The sequence below is a fragment of the Protopterus annectens genome, chromosome 6.part0, assembly GCF_019279795.1.
Source record: "Protopterus annectens isolate FY-2018-M chromosome 6.part0, PAN1.0, whole genome shotgun sequence".
NCBI lineage: Eukaryota > Metazoa > Chordata > Ceratodontiformes > Protopteridae > Protopterus > Protopterus annectens.
Window position 1 is genome coordinate 1,353,437,250 of NC_056737.1, and position 16,502 is coordinate 1,353,453,751.

General features: G+C 36.5%; 1 protein-coding gene across 2 annotated transcripts in view; it reads right to left on the reverse strand.

Annotated features, from left to right (window-relative positions):
* MYLK (myosin light chain kinase) overlaps nt 1–16,502 on the reverse strand; it is a 2,381,262-nt gene that overhangs the window by 505,691 nt on the left and 1,859,069 nt on the right. For both annotated transcript variants that reach the window (XM_044074915.1, XM_044074916.1), the window contains exon 21: nt 4,525–4,678. In XM_044074915.1, coding sequence (XP_043930850.1) covers nt 4,525–4,678 — 154 coding nt within the window. The remainder of the gene's footprint in view (nt 1–4,524; nt 4,679–16,502) is intronic.

Below are 16,502 nucleotides of genomic sequence, written 5' to 3' on the forward strand. Positions count from 1 at the left end.
CTAAAAATTGTTGAATTAAAGCCCCCCTAATGCTATCCTTCTTGATGGTAATATCTAAATAATGGACAGAGGTGTCTCCGACATTACTGGTAAATTCCAAAAATAGTGTAGTACTACTCATATATATCAGAAACTCGTCCAATAACTTCCTGCTACCTTTCCAAAATATTATAATGTTGTCCAAATAATGACTGTAGAATAACCAGTACTGGGAATAAGGGGAGTGCAATATATATTGATTCTCCCAATATGCAAGTATCACGTTTGCAAAAATAGGGGCACAGGTGGCACCCATGACCACCCTTTTACATTGCTTGAAAAGTTGATGTTCAAACGTTATGAAATTATTGTCCAACTAAAACTGAAAGCACGTGGGATGAAAATGAATACAGACAAGAAGGTTGTCATTGCAGCAAAGTGGAGGAATTAGAAGAAGATGAAAATTGAAGAAGGAAACAATAGTGGAACAGGTTAACAGCTGCAATTATCTGGAATGGATGGTTGAGGAGAAGGGAAGTCTGAACGACGAGGTCAATGCTAGAATCAGAGCAGATGCTGCCAACAAGCACAGCATTTTAGGGGGAGTGTATGACAGAAAAATTCCAAAGAAGCTGAAAAGTAGGATGCATAAAACAGTGTTACGACCAGTACTACTGTATATTACAGAAAATTGGACAGTGACAGCAGAGGATTTGAGGAAGCTAGAGGTGATGGAATGCACATGGTGGGAAAAAAATAAATTCTGAAATCAGAGCTGACGCCAAAAGTAGTACAAACTGCACAGAAGGTTAAAGAAAACAGATTACTGTGGTTCAGGCATATGTGCAGAAAGCAGAAGATGGTTTGGCGAAGATTTGGGAGAGATAGGAAGAAGGCAAGAGGAACTAAGGATATCCAGCAGAGAGACGGATGAAATGAATGACAGAAGACCTGTGACAATCAGGCATGCCTGTTGAATGTAGGAGAGTGGTAGTGAAATAAAAGAGGTGTTGACAGTTAATGCGACTCCCCGACACCATGTAGAAAATAGGAAAAAGGGGGCTGATGATAATGATGACGTTGAAAAAGAAGAATGGCTGTGTCTCAGAACAGCATCTGTGAACAGAATAGAACAGATATGGGACCAAGTCAGGTGTGGAGATAATGTACGTAAGGAAAGCTGGTTGTGGCGTCCAGAAGTCCAGGAAGGTAAAAAAAAGGAGGAGTGCATGAAAAAGTGTGAGGCAGAAAAGATGGACTAAGTTAAGAAGGAATACTGGATGGCTAACAAAGAGGGCAAGACAGCAGTCACAATATCACAGATCAAAGCATCAAAGGTACCCTATGAGCTTCTAGAAGGTGATTTAGCAAATGGCACAGAAGGCAAAGCCAGAAAAATAAAGTTAACCAGTCCACAGGCTATCAAAGGCAGGAGGAAGGAGTTCTTACAGCAGCTTCTGAGTGAAGAAAACACCATAAGAGCTGTGCTGCCTTATACACAGCCTACAATGAAATATGAAAAAGAACCTATCACAGAAGAAAGGTCAGCATTAAAGAAAATTAAGTTGGTATTGGTAGCTCTTGAGGATAATCAGGGTAGTACAGAGAAAAAGGCGCATCCTGGATGAGTGGAGACTACGTACTCTAGTGCCATTGTACAAGCACAAAGGGGATATTCACAATTGTGGACAGTACAGAGGTATCATACTCCTGTGACACTGCATGAAAGTGCTGTTGAGAGTTTCTGAAAAATCAATACAGAGAGCAGTAGAAACTAAGATGGAAGATAAGCAGCTCAGATTAAGACTAGGATGCAGCACAACTGACCTGATATTTGTAGCAAGACAGTGGAGAAGAAGCTCGTGATTAGGAAACAGTCCAACTGGGCATTCTTAGACTTGCAGAAAGCATATGACAAGGTCCCAAGAAAGCTGATATGGGCAATCCTGTGATGGTCTGTAGTCCTGGATGCACTGGTAAAATTAGTACATGGTATGAGCAAGGACCCAGTAACACAAGTTAAAATAGTGTTTGGACTCTCAGAGGCATTTCTAGTGGGAGTGGTTGTACATCAGGGCTCAGCTCTGTGCCTTGTGCTGTTCATACTGGTGTTGAACTACATTACCAAGCAGCTAGGAGGGAACAGATCAACAAAGCTGCTGTATGCAGACAATGTGGCATTACAAGAACACTGTGAACAGGCACTTCAGCAAATGACAGGGAAATAAATCATGGCATTAGAACAAAAGCCAAAGTAGCTCCAATTGTAGACGAGGTCAAAGAACAGATTACAGCTGTTTCAGAATATGTTCAGGAAAGCAGATGATGATTTGGGAGAGACAGGAAAAATCAATAGAGAGCAACATCTTTCCAAGAGATGGATGGATGGATTGAGTGAGAGAAGACCTGTGACATTAAGGCATGTCACTGAGTCAAGAGTGACGGAGACAGCTGATGCGACACTCTGACTACATGTAGAAAAATGGGAAAAAGGAAGTTGTTGATGATGATGACGATTAAGTACCCAGTAAAACAGAGGATGGCTCCTTAAAGCACTCTGCTGTCATGTAAGTGCTGGGTTTCTCCCACGGTGGATAGCCTCTCACCAGAAATCCAAGGAGTTTTGTTCATGTTGTAGGATACAAAGCAGTTTGTGCAGTATAATGTTTAGCCATCAGGTACGACCATTAGGTGGCAGTGACAGTCACACACACACACACACACACACACACACACACACACACACACACACACACAGTGTCCTATCTGTCATTGAATATATATATATATATATATATATATATATATATATATATATATATACGTACACACAAACATACACACATACATATATGAGTGTCCTGTCTGCCATTCAAAAACACAACAAAACCACATTTGATTTACAAAGATCGAAAGGCACAACAACAGTTGTGCTTCTTGTCTATGGAAGACTCAGAGATACAGGTTAGTAAACACTCCTGAAGCTGGCATTAAACAAAGAAGACAGTCTCTCTATTTCTTGGTAGCATGCGCCACATGTTGTCAGATGTCCACTCACAAGAAACAGGACAATATCCCTGCACACAGCTGGCAGTATCCTCTGCAATTTCATGAATGCTTGCTTGATTTTATTCTCAGCTGAGAAGGTCAAAGTGGTCAACATGTGTAGCAAACTGTGCTTAAGTGCCATATAGGATTATACGATAATGTCACTACAACTGCCACCAGAGTATTTTACCCAAATGGAAGAGAGAATCCTTTCATCCTTTCTGCATAGGTTCCATTTGTGGCCTTGATCACTGCTTTCTTGAAGTCTGTTAGAACATACCATGCAGTAATCTCTGCCTTGTACTTCTTGTACAAGTCTTGTGCAAGTCCCCATAGGGTACAATACACTGTTAAGGACTTTCAGCTCATCAGCATAAAGATAAGTGGCACCATCCACCATGTGTTTAGCACACCTACATTGCCATGTACAGCATACAGTTGCCCATGGAGGGAGGATTCTATCAATATCATCACAGAGAGTGCCAAGTCTCTCAGATTCACCACTGTGATGTCTGTATATTGTACATGGTGTACCTTTTGTATGAAGTGTCCACATTTAATATGTTACATTTTCTGATTTAATGTTTCTGAGTGTTGCGTATGCATGTGGGTGTCCCTTTATATACACCTGCTCCATCCTATCATACTTTAAAGGCTGTGGGTGGATGGCATTGGCAGTACAACCCATTTCCATATCATGTAGGACAATGTACAAGAGATGGGCATATATATATATATATATATATATATATATATATATATATATACACACACACACATATATATATATATATATATATATATATATATACACACACACACACACACACACACACACACACACACACACACACACGAGTGTCCTGTCTGTCATTGAAAAACACAACAAAACCACATTTGATTTACAAAGATTTAAAGGCACAACACTGAAAAGAAAATCAAACAAAAACTTTTTTTTGCAACTCCAAGATCATAAAACAGTGGGGGAAGGGCAAATTTCCAATCTCTGCTGCTCCGCGACTTCCCAGAAAGTAATGCTGGCACTCTGTGACTAGATGACTCTCTGATCACTTGTGCCAGAACTACATATGTGTAGTATTCCTAGCATTTGAACAAAGGGAAGGTTTTACATGTATATATATATATATATATATATATATATATATATATATATATATATATATATATATATATATATATATATATATATATATATATATATGTATATATATATATATATATATATGTACATATACATATATATATATATATATGTATGCGTGTATATATGCATAGATATATGTGTGTGTTGTGTGCATGGGTGAGATTAATACATTTTTTTCCTTTGACTCTTAAATCCTCAATCAAGTTGTAAGAATCAAATTTAACTACGTGTTGGGATGAAACTTCAAAGCTAGTCATGAATCAGAGGGCTATTTTTTTGTTATTAGCATTTTCTGTGATAGGCTCTCTTTAAAAGAACAACATGCAACTTACCAACAACAGTAACATTGATCTGCACTTGCTTAGATCCTACTTTGTTTTCCACAACCAGCGTGTAACACCCACAATGTTCATGCTTTGTTTTCGATATGGTAAGCTTGCTAGTGCTTTCTGTGTTCTCAATTTTCATATGTTCATTTTCTACGATCTGTAAAGACAGAAACAAAATAACCTTAACATTGTAGTTGTAAAAGATTTTTCCTCTTCCAGTGGGGACTAGACATTTTGGACTATGTATGGATACTACTGTTTGGAACTATACAGGCTGACCGACAGCTGCCTAGGTATAACATAGTCTCTTCCAACATTTTCCTGTAATATGACAGACTGTGTGACCACTCAGCAGTCCATTAATGGCCGAATTTATATGAGATCCTACTACAGTCTCTGTATCTTTAGGAAACACTGCTTTGCCTCAACCCTCCCAGTGAAGAAATGTGAATAGGCAAAAACACAATGAAAACAAAAGATACTGCATCTCAGTTGAGCAGTTATGAATAAAATGCAAACAATTTTTTGTCACTATCATGATCTCTTTTCCTACTTAATACAATCAGACTTGTGCTGCATCTTTTTCTTTCTCCATATTAATCAGCCAAACAATGCTTAGGGTAACTTTGCAACAGAAAATGCAGGTATGGATTTTCCTAAATGTAAGAAAGAAATGGGTTCTGAAAGCTGTTTAAGATGAATATCCTGCTTAGATAAAAATAAGGGGATGAGGATGAAATGTAACTAGTGACCCTGCATTGGGAACACGAACAGAAAACATACAGGGATAAAGAAAAGAAAATGGAAGCATAATGCTGTGTGTGTATTAGTGTTTCACATTCATACTATGACCATAGCAGATGACAATGATACAGAGGCATGATGGAAAAAACGGCTGTACTGCATATGAACTGGGATAACATACCAACCAGTCTTAGGCTGTATAGAAATACAAGGAAAAAGAGAGGAGGAGGAGGATGGTATACACTTGGAATGATGTAAATGTTCGCTGTACAGGAAATGAAGGGTAAGAAGACAAGAGCTGACTTAGGAGTCATCCATACATGTAGAGTACATTCCAGTGTTCTTTTTTAACAAGAAGCATCTTTATTAAATTATCACTTTTGGCATAGGCAATCATACATTTATATAAATGAAAACAAAGAAGTCAGTAAAAACGATGCACAAACCAAGAAAATCCAAGCCAAGGCAGAAACCAGGAACCGACACTGGACGTTAAACCACTTTTATTCCAAGTATTAAAAAGCCAGTACAGCTCAGACCACAAAAAACGAAACACACGTATAGAAGTTTATCAACTGTCCTTTTACTATACCCTTTTTCTGAAAAAAAGGGTGTCCACTCTGAAAATGTAAATATGTGTTGGAAAAAGCGGGTTTTCTATATAATTTTGAATGTAGATAATCAAATGAATGTTTATACAAGGTAACATCCAAATAGTTAATACTTGTTTCGTTCAGAGTGTGTGTAAATTTCAAGAAGTCAGTGCACGCATTTATATATTCATAAAATTCAAGGAATGATTGCCTGGACCCTTTCCAAAAAATGCAAACATCATCCAAAAAACAGGTATAGAAAAGAATGTATTGCTTCCATGCTGTATTAAAAATAAATTTTTTCTCCCAGAAATATAAAACGCAATTTGCGTAAATGGGGGCACATGCTGCCCCCATAGCAACACCCTTCTTTTGCTGAAAATGGTCACCATTGAAGTACACAAAATTGTTCATTAATACTGTTTCAGTAAATTCTATAATTAAATTGAAAAGGTTACTATTTACACCGGAATCCGTACTCAGAATCTCACGAAACCATTCCAATCCTATAGTGTGAGGAATACTCGGGAATAATTCCACCACATCTATAGTAACAAAATATAACTCGATCTCAATTTTCCTTATTGGAATGTTCTTCAAAAATTCCCAAGAATCTCTACTATGTGGAACCGAATTAATAAAGTGTTTCAATTGTGTGTCTATAAAAATAGCTAAGGGTTCCGTAATACTCCCTGCTCCTGCTACAATGGGTCTAAATTTAAGTGGTTCTAACCCTTTGTGTACTTTTGGTATCCCAAATATAACAGGAAGCCGGGGATTTTCCAAGTGCAAAAAGTTGTATAATTTCTCATTTATACTCCCCTGCAGTAGATGATCCATCAAATAATAATTGATCTTAGAATAGGCAATGTTTATTTCATTACGAGATACTAGCATATAATGATCAGTATCCTGTACAATACTGTGTATGTAATTCTCATACATTTCCTGGTACATCAAAACCACCCCACCCCCCCTTGTCAGGTTTCATCACTCTAATTTTTTCTTCTCTCAATTTTCTTACTAGTATTTCTTCCTCTTCTGTCCAGTTTTCATGTATAAAATTCAAGTGGGGTTTAATTTGCCTCAAGTATTTATTTTTAATACAGCATGGAAGCAATACATTCTTTTCTATACCTGTTTTTTGGATGATGTTTGCATTTTTTGGAAAGGGTCCAGGCAATCATTCCTTGAATTTTATGAATATATAAATGCGTGCACTGACTTCTTGAAATTTACACACACTCTGAATGAAACAAGTATTAACTATTTGGATGTTACCTTGTATAAAGATTCATTTGATTATCTACATTCAAAATTATATAGAAAACCCTCTTTTTCCAACACATATTTACATTTTCAGAGTGGACACCCTTTTTTTCAGAAAAAGGGTATAGTAAAAGGACAGTTGATAAACTTCTATACGTGTGTTTCGTTTTTTGTGGTCTGAGCCGTACTGGCTTTTTAATACTTGGAATAAAAGTGGTATAAATGAAAACAAACCATACTAACATGATTTTAGTTGCAAACATTATACATCACAAACCATATTAACTTTAGTTGCAAACATTATATATCTCTTAATCTATCCAGTCATTGTCAGTCAAACATTACATAGCCCATTCAAATCTTGCCTTCTTTTAACCCTCAATCTCTCTCTGCATGTGTTGTTCCCACAATTCCCATTTTTTTCTATGTAATTTGCTCCTACCCTTTTCTAAAGATCCCGGCTCCAGTTGTCTTACCTGTTACTATGTTCACTACTTCCAGTACAGTGTGTTTGACTTTGATTTCCATTTTCTAGTTATTGCTTTTTTGGCAGCCACCATAATTAGACTCAGCAAGGCCTTACTATGTCCAGGCAATTCCAATTCTGTATCACAGTTCAAAAAATAATTTCCTTAGTTACACCAATTTGATCAACCAATCTCTGACAGACTAGTTTGCAGGGAATCCTTAAAGTCTGCCAATTCATTACACTCCTAGAAAACATGTTCCCCATTACATCTTTCTTCCCTGTCACACCTCCAACATTTGCTGTCTACCAGAGGAAAAATTCTTTGGCGTCTACTTGGAATTAAAATACCTATGTAAACACTTCCAAGCAAAGATCCAAAATCTTCTATACTCTGTTGCATATTTGGGAGACATACATACATACCCCACTGTTTCTTTGTGAATTGCTTATCCAGTCTCTCTTCCCAATACTTTCTAACCTCCTCCGATTGATTCTTATAGTTATTATGCAATATTTTATACGCTCTACTAATTATTCCTTTTTTAAAAGCAGTTTCTGTTCTAGATTCTACTAAAAACTGTACCAGTGCTGGTCTTTCACTTAGGATCTCCCTATTTCTTTCTCTTTGTCTATAATCTGATATCAAGCACTGATAGGGAAGGCAATCTTTAGCCTGCAGTCTAAACAAATTCTTAGCCTCACCCCATTCTATTACCCTTCTCTCTCTAATTATTTGCTTCAAATACATCAGTTCTTTTGCTAGTTTTCTCCAATTAATTCCATCCCCCTCTTTCCTATTGTCTGTATCCCTAAATGCACTTATCCCTATCAGCAGAATCTCCTTTCTCCATTCCCGTGTTGGCTTACTTCATAGAATACTTTCTGTTACTTTATGAATACAATATTATGTATGGTTAATCTTACTCTCCTTAAAGATCTGAATCCAAAATCTCAGTCTTTTCATGTTTCTTGAGGTTCCCCTCCGTTCATCATCATCCCTTTCCACTTTGAATTATAGGTTTCTGCTTGTGCTATGTATAGGAGCCTAGCTGTGTAGCTCTGAAATACCCCATTCTAATTGGGTAATCCCAAACTGCCTTGTTCTACTGCAAGAATCGGCTTATCTCACTTGACTCTTGCCATTTTCCGCTCCCAGAAAAAATCCTTCCTCTCTATTAATTGCTATCCGCAGCTTCTCCTCTGGTTGACAAAAATATGTCTGACCTGTGTATAAAGCTAAAGGGACTAAAAACAGTTTATCTGTTTGTATATTGCTATCCATTATCCATATAACAGAGCTTCCAATTTCTCAGTTTTTGTGTTATCTTTTGTTTAGTCTCTTCCCACATATCCTTAGCTACCACACCAGAATCCTTTTTAATTCATACTCCTAAGCACATTTTATCATGTCCTCATAAATATGGATATTGATGAACCAATTTGTGTGTGGGTACATAATTTACAGCTATTGCCTTTGTTTTATCTTCATTAATTTTATATCATGAAAAAATTTGAAGCTGCCTCAAAATGTTCCACAAAACTGAAATGTTCTTTTCTGGTTTTATCAGGTATAAAATAATATCTGCAAACAGAGCCACTTTTCTTGACTACCATACCAATTAAATCCTTGATTTTCTAAGTCCCTTACTTTCTTTGTGAATGGTGCTAAATATAATGCAAATAACAAAGGGGAAAGAGGACACTCCTGCCTGGTTCCTATAGAGGAAGTCACCCACTTCAATTTCCGCCTCCGATCCCTCATATAGCCTCCTAATCAACCTTATGATTTTATCAGGGAATGCAAATGCTTCCATTGCCCTACTCATAAACTCCCAGCTTACTCTGTCAAATGTTTTCCTGTGTCAAGACCCAACAACAACAATGCTATTTTCTTACATTCTGCTTCCCTCTGGATCATCAATGTTCTGTTAATGTTTTCAAATGTTTGCCTCCCCTCCACGTAACCACTCTGAGCCATATCTATCAATTTTGGCATCATTTTTCTTATTCCTTTAGGCATTACAGATGCAAACACTTTATAATCATTGTTTAGGATTGAAAGGGGCCTGTATGAAGCTGGATCTGATGGGTCTTTACCATCTTTAGGTATTACAGCCACCAACACTTTCTTCCAAGATGTTGGTGCTTCTCTTCCTCTTAAAATACTGGGTTGGGAGGTTGGCTTAATGGCTAAGGTGTTTGCCTTACAAACACAAGGTTCAGGGTTTGAGTCCAACAAGGGATAACTGGCTAGGCTTAAAATGGCTCGCAAGGGCCGTTAGCTTAGTACTAAACTATGAACCTATGAACAAAACCTTTCAGATCTTTATCAGTTTTGCCCCTCCTAACTTCCAAATTTCCACAGGAATATCATCTATTCCTAAGGACTTTCCTGTGGATTGGTTGTACATCACAATTTTTACCTCATCTCCTTTTAACCTGTTAGTAATTGAGTCTCATCTACTGCTAACCTTGGAATATTTATTTCTTTCACAAACATCTAATCTACTTCCACCAATATTCCCAAAACTATTCACAATATGTTTACAAGCCTTATATCTATTACATACATAGTTGCCAAAGTTAAATCTCAAATTATATACATTAACATTAGGCATAATAAATTTACCTTTCACTAGAACGTTTTTTTTTTTAATTTTTCCCCACCCTACATGAGAATTTAAGTTTCTCAGTTAACCATAATTGAGAATCTCCATTACATTGCATGTACTGCCAATAGTATTGCACCAAACCTGTTAGAATACCACTAAAGCAACTATAAGTAGATACAAAATAAATGTCAGTCTGACTTTCATCACATAAATTACCAACTTTTTTGCACCTGGGGTAATTGTCTCTCTCCGTCTTTATTATTTTGGTAAATGCTCTGACAATAATCGAGCTACTGTAGCCGTAGATTCAAACATTAGGCTTGTTCTCAGCATCTCCTCCTGAAGTTCTAAAGGGTCATTACATAGCCTTCTAATCCGTACCATTTCCCCATAGGAGAGGGCTTCAATAGTATGTGTGGGGGGTGACAACTGGAAGCTTTTAGGTATTGGTTAATTCGATCAAATTTTCTATGTACTTTAGTATGTAACCCTCTAGGCCCACAAATATCCAATTCAACATCCAGAAAGGACACTTTTTTGCCCCTCTGTATGCCATTAAAAGACAGATTGAATCTATTGGACTGTATATGCTCATTAAATTCATCCACATTCTCTTCTCCCCATCACACAGAAAAATTAGATCATCAATAAACCGAGCATAGAATTTAACATGCTGTATAAAAAATGATGATCTGTATATATACTCCAGTTCAAATAACCCCATACTCAGGTTGGCATATGAAGGGGCAAATGCCGCCCCCATAGCCGTGCCTTGTTTCTGTGATAAATTTCCCCATTAAATTAAAAAAAAAATTTTTCTAAGCAGAAAGTTAATTCCAAAATATACTCTGTGGCAGGAAATTCACCCATAAAAAAACTAACAACTTCAATACTAAAAGTATGAGCAATATTTGTATAAAAACTTTGCACATCCATAGTGACAAAGTACATGTTCCTATAATTTCCACATTATTAATTTTCTTCAAAAAATCAGAGACATCTTTAATATATGCAGGTAGCAACATCACCTTAGATAGTAACAGCTTGTGTAACAAACATCCAATATTATGAGCGAAGTATTTAGTCCCCGATACTATGGGGCATCCAGGTGGGTTCAACAGACTTTTGTGTATTTTGGGCAAACAATTAAAACATGCAATGTCAGCACCATCCGCACCAAATTTCTTTTTAGCACCATCAGAGGAAATATACCCCAGTCTTACACCTTATCAATCAGGTCCAAATACTCTCCAATAGCTGACCTGTACACAGAAAAAGGGGCCTTCAGATATACATTGTCATCATTTAGGTGTCTATAGCACATATCCAAATATTGGGTTACATCCATAACAACAAGTTTGTTGCCCTTATCAGAGGGCTTAAAAATAAGATTCTTGTTATTTCTGAGAGCTACCAGAGCAGACCATTCAGCTTTTGTTAAATTATATATGATGTTATTAACATTCCCCAGAAACTCATACATTTCCTGTTCCATTGAAAAATGTAACATCTTGTACAACTGTAACACCCTCTCATTGTTAAAAATAGAAACAAACTTGCGTTTTGCAGAAATCATGCTAGTATCAAATACATAATAAGCATTAGGTTTTTCATCTGATACACAAGAATAAAAGCTATCCATATCTGAATCAGAATCAATATCATCTGAATCATAATCTAAAGAAGCCATCTTACCATTAAACAATACTTTAAGCTGCAGTTTCCTAATAAATCTAAAAATTTCACAGTTTAATTCATGAATACGTGGCATAACAGTAGGAATGAATATAAGTCCACATTCTAAAATGGCCTTTTCACAGTCATCAAGAACATAACCAGACAAATTAACAATATATGAATGACAGTTACCATTTACCCCTTTTCCTTTGTGGAAACTGCTGGGGTTGTTGTTGCCAGTGTCCATTATATTGTCCTTCTCTCTGGCGTTTCTTGCTCTGTGGTCTCCCATATCGAGTACTTGTGCTGCTCCAAACGTTCTGTTGATGCTGAGCCCCATTCTGGGGTTCAGGAAGTGGCGGAAAGTCATTTTTATTCATAGCATGCATATCCTCTTCTCCAGAGGAAATAAAACTAGTGGAAGCATGTGGAGGAAAACAAAGACTGTTCTCCATCATTATTGCCCTGCTTAAATGAAACTCACTGTAAAACTTTCTTCCAGTGAGTCTTGGACAGAAAGGGTGTACCATTATCGTAGTCGCGGGTGTCATGAGTCAGTTTATGCAGTTTTCTATCCCAAATTTCCTTCTCATAATTCTGTAATTTGACATTAACATCTTTTAAGATTTTATCAAGAAATTCTGTGCTCGTTTTAGAAACCAGATCATTACATGTGGAGCTAATTTCTGTTTGCAGTTTTTGTTGTTTCACCCTATCGTGTTCAATCAATACAGCAACCCATTTTAAGGTGCATTTGTGTACTGCACACACCCACCTTTTATGAAAAGCAACATCTATTTCATCGTTCATATCAAAAGGGGTTGCAGGATCCTTATATGCCCTTAAACCACGGGGGGTGATATCAAGCTCCACATATTTATTCAAACTATGTAAGTTAAGGAACACAGAGGTTTCCTTAAAGAGCAATTTCTCTAAGGAATCACACAGTACCTTAATTTTGGGATTCAAAGATGCATCAAATCTTCTGCCCACATTAGAGAAGGGATTTGGAAGATGACAGTTGTGAACAGATTCCCACTTGTGCCACATACTAGATACCTCTTCAGGCCCACCACTGGATCCAATAACAGCCTGTGAAGTTTGAACATGCCATTTACTTGCCTCAAATAACTGTCCATAGGACGTTGCTACGAATCTGGTTGATTTCCACGAAAAAGCCTTGGAATATCTACATTAGGGTCACTGGCCATGCCAAAATAATACACAACTAAAACAAAATAAAATAAAATAAAGAAACAACCAAAAGACCAGTAACCCAGTAGAATCAAGAAGTATTTTATTCACTCTCTTCACTCTCTGATGTCTCAGCTGGAATGCCTTCAAAGGAAAAAACACATCCAAAAAACACTCCATATAAATACAATCAATTATTCAATAAAAATTCAATTAAAGAAAATCAGAAGCATAATTAAAGGAGATCTCTCCAATTAAGTTCAGAATTCATACCATTAGGTATAAGAGTATCACATTTAAGAATATAGATGGCTTCTTTATATAAAAGTTTATCCTTAAAATAAGTGTCAGTAAATTCACAATTATTACCATCCACTTTTTATAAAATGGTGCCTTGTAAACCCACAGATGAACCCTGATGTGCTTGGTGAAAATTAATTGGTCAATTAAGGGTTTTGATCTGTATAAAATAATGGCTGTTTTTGATGTATATCATCCGTTGAAGGCAAAAAGCCGAGGTACCAGTGTGTCAACTGTATTAAAACTTTTAACAGCTTTTGACCCGTTTCTTTCTGCTCCATTACTGGTGTTTTTCTGCAATTTTGCATGTAAGGTGTCTTTATTATGTCGTTGGAAGGAGCAGATACATTGCCAGGTGTTTTCAAAACCCCAGCAGATGTTAACAGACTGCTGTTCACTGAATTCATGAAGGAGTGTGAAGCCAAACTGGTTGACCAGGACTTGTGGTCCTTGATGGGTGAAATGGATCACAATGTCCAGTTTGTTCAACTAGAATTCCTCATGGTAAAGGAAATGAAATTATTTTATGACATAAAATTTTTGGAAAAATATTTGAACTTAAATGTGACTCCCAGGGATCTCAAAATTGATAAGTTACCAGTATGGGATTTTGCTGAGGAGGAGCAGGATTTACTGCAGGAATGGAGGCAGGTGTCACTTGAGTGTACGTTAGGGTGGATTCATGTTCTTGTTAAAAGAAACCAGCGTAATAGCAAAAAATTGCAGCACCAGATTACTGAACTACAAAAGAAATTGAATGAGACGTTATCATGTGACAATTTTTCCAGACAAATGAATGAAATTAAAGCTAAACTAGAAGACCATGAATGTTTAATGATGGAAAGGAAAAAGAAGGAATTGCTTCGTGACGTGAATGATTTTCGCTGTGGTTCTGTATATGGTTGGCAACACTCTCAACGTAGGGGGAGGTCTAAAGGTAACAGGAAGTTTGATTCCACTCATACAGCAGTACGTGACTCTTCAGCCTCTTCACTGGATACAACTTCTAAGAAAAGTGTTTCTTTTGAAACTATTGAAGGGGAATCCTTGTCTGATTCCTTGCATGCATTAGAGACTGAGTCCAGTTAGTCTACCTTTCAACCAGAACAGGGAAAGGCCAAATTAAATTGTTACAGGGGGAAGAAAGAGCGCTGAGTTGTTACAAGGCCAATAAGCAGCTGGCATCTTTTATGCCAGGAGTGAGCGACATTTTTTTCTATGTTGGACTGTATTTCTTCTCAACATGTAAGTGTGTGTAATGACATCTGTTCCAATAATAATCTTTTGAAAGTTATTAATCTTTCTGAATTAATACCAAGTGATGTGGCGATTAACTTGTTATCTAAAGGGACAAAGTTTGTCCCTGTTAAAATACCACCTTGTGCTGATTTATTATTGGAAGTAAAAAGGTTTTGCAGGAAATTACATTTAACTGTTTTTTTATGACAGTAAAAAGGTTGTGACAAACTATCATTATTGCTGAGGATGATCTGCTTTTGAATGTTTCTATTTATGATGACTGTTTTTTTGAAACAAGTTCTAATGTGGATGAGAAGCATGTAGAAGAGTTTGAAACTGGGTATGGTAAACTTTTAGTCCCAATCCTGCCTACCCAGAGTACATTTATGCCATCTAAGTTATCTCCTGCTGTAACTATGTTTGAGCAAATGTTGTTTAAGGAAGTTAAATATGAGTATTCAAAGTTTGTTAAAAGTGTTAAACAATATAACATTTCTAAGGTGGAATGGGATATGTTGAATACATTAAGAAGTCAAGTGACAGACTTTGTTTTCAAGCAAGCAGACAAAAGGGGAAACTGGGTGGTTATGTCTAGAGTTAAATATAATGAAATGGTGTATAAACTTTTGATGGTGCAAGAGGATTATAAGAAACTTACTTTTAGTCCTAAGCACAGTTTTAATGAGCAGCTCCTTGAAATTTTAGAGAGAGGAGAAAGGTTAGGTTTTTTTGACTAGGGAAAATGTCAAAAAGTTATACATCGAAAAACCATGTGGCCCCACCTTTTATGCATTACCAAGGTTACATAATGATTTGCTGAACCCACCAGGGAGACCCATAGTCTCAGGTATGGGTTCATATTTACAAAATGTGGGTACATTTTTAGATTCCTTACTGAAAAAATATCTGAAAAAGATTCCTGCACATGTGGCAAACACTGAGGAATTATGTAAAGAATTTAAAAAATTGGTATGGCATGATGATTACTATTGGGTTGTTGTCGATGTTAACTCATTATATATGAATATACAGCTGAAATGGGGCTTGGATGCTATATGGGACATTATAGGTGATGGTCCTAGAACTGCATTTGTAGTGAGGTTGATTTAAATTTGTTTGACACACAACTATTTTGGTTTTTGAGAATTATATTTTTCTTCAATTAAAAGGGACAGCAATCTTATGCCCCCACCTATGCTATTTTGTATATGGGTTTTTTGAAAGAAAATACATTTATAGTTCTGAATTTAAAAAACATGTTGTGTTGTTTAAACAATACACTGACAACCTCATTTTTCTATGCAAGGGTGACCCACAAGATTTTGATTTATTCTTTTCATAATTGAATTCAAATGGTCATAATCTTGTTTTTTCTATGGTAAAAGGTGAATCCAGAATTGAATTTTTAGATGTAGAATTTTAAGTGGATATGGAAAAGAATATTCAGTTCAAGCCATTTAGGAAAGTAACTGCGGTAAATAATTTTTTTACATACAGACAACATGCACTCCCCCCCATCTGCTTAATTCTTTGCTTTTGGGTGAGTTCAAGCGTATTGCTCGTAAACATCTGAGGAAAATTGTAAATGAAATTTCTCCTGGAAGCTAAAGATAGGCTTCGTGAGAGAGGTTACAATGAAGGTGTTTTGCAGCATGCCTTGGATGAAGTATTACATGGTAAATATGGTAACAAAAAAGTGATGGTTAGTAGTAATAATGGTATAATATGCGACCTTGGAGGAAGAGATATTTTCTTTGTTTCTAAATTCTTTGGTTTCTCAGAGACCATGAGAAAGATTATATTGGATTTATGGCATGTTGTATGGGAGGATGTAAATATAGGGAAATTATTCCCTAGATTTGTTAGATTTTCTTATGAGCGTTA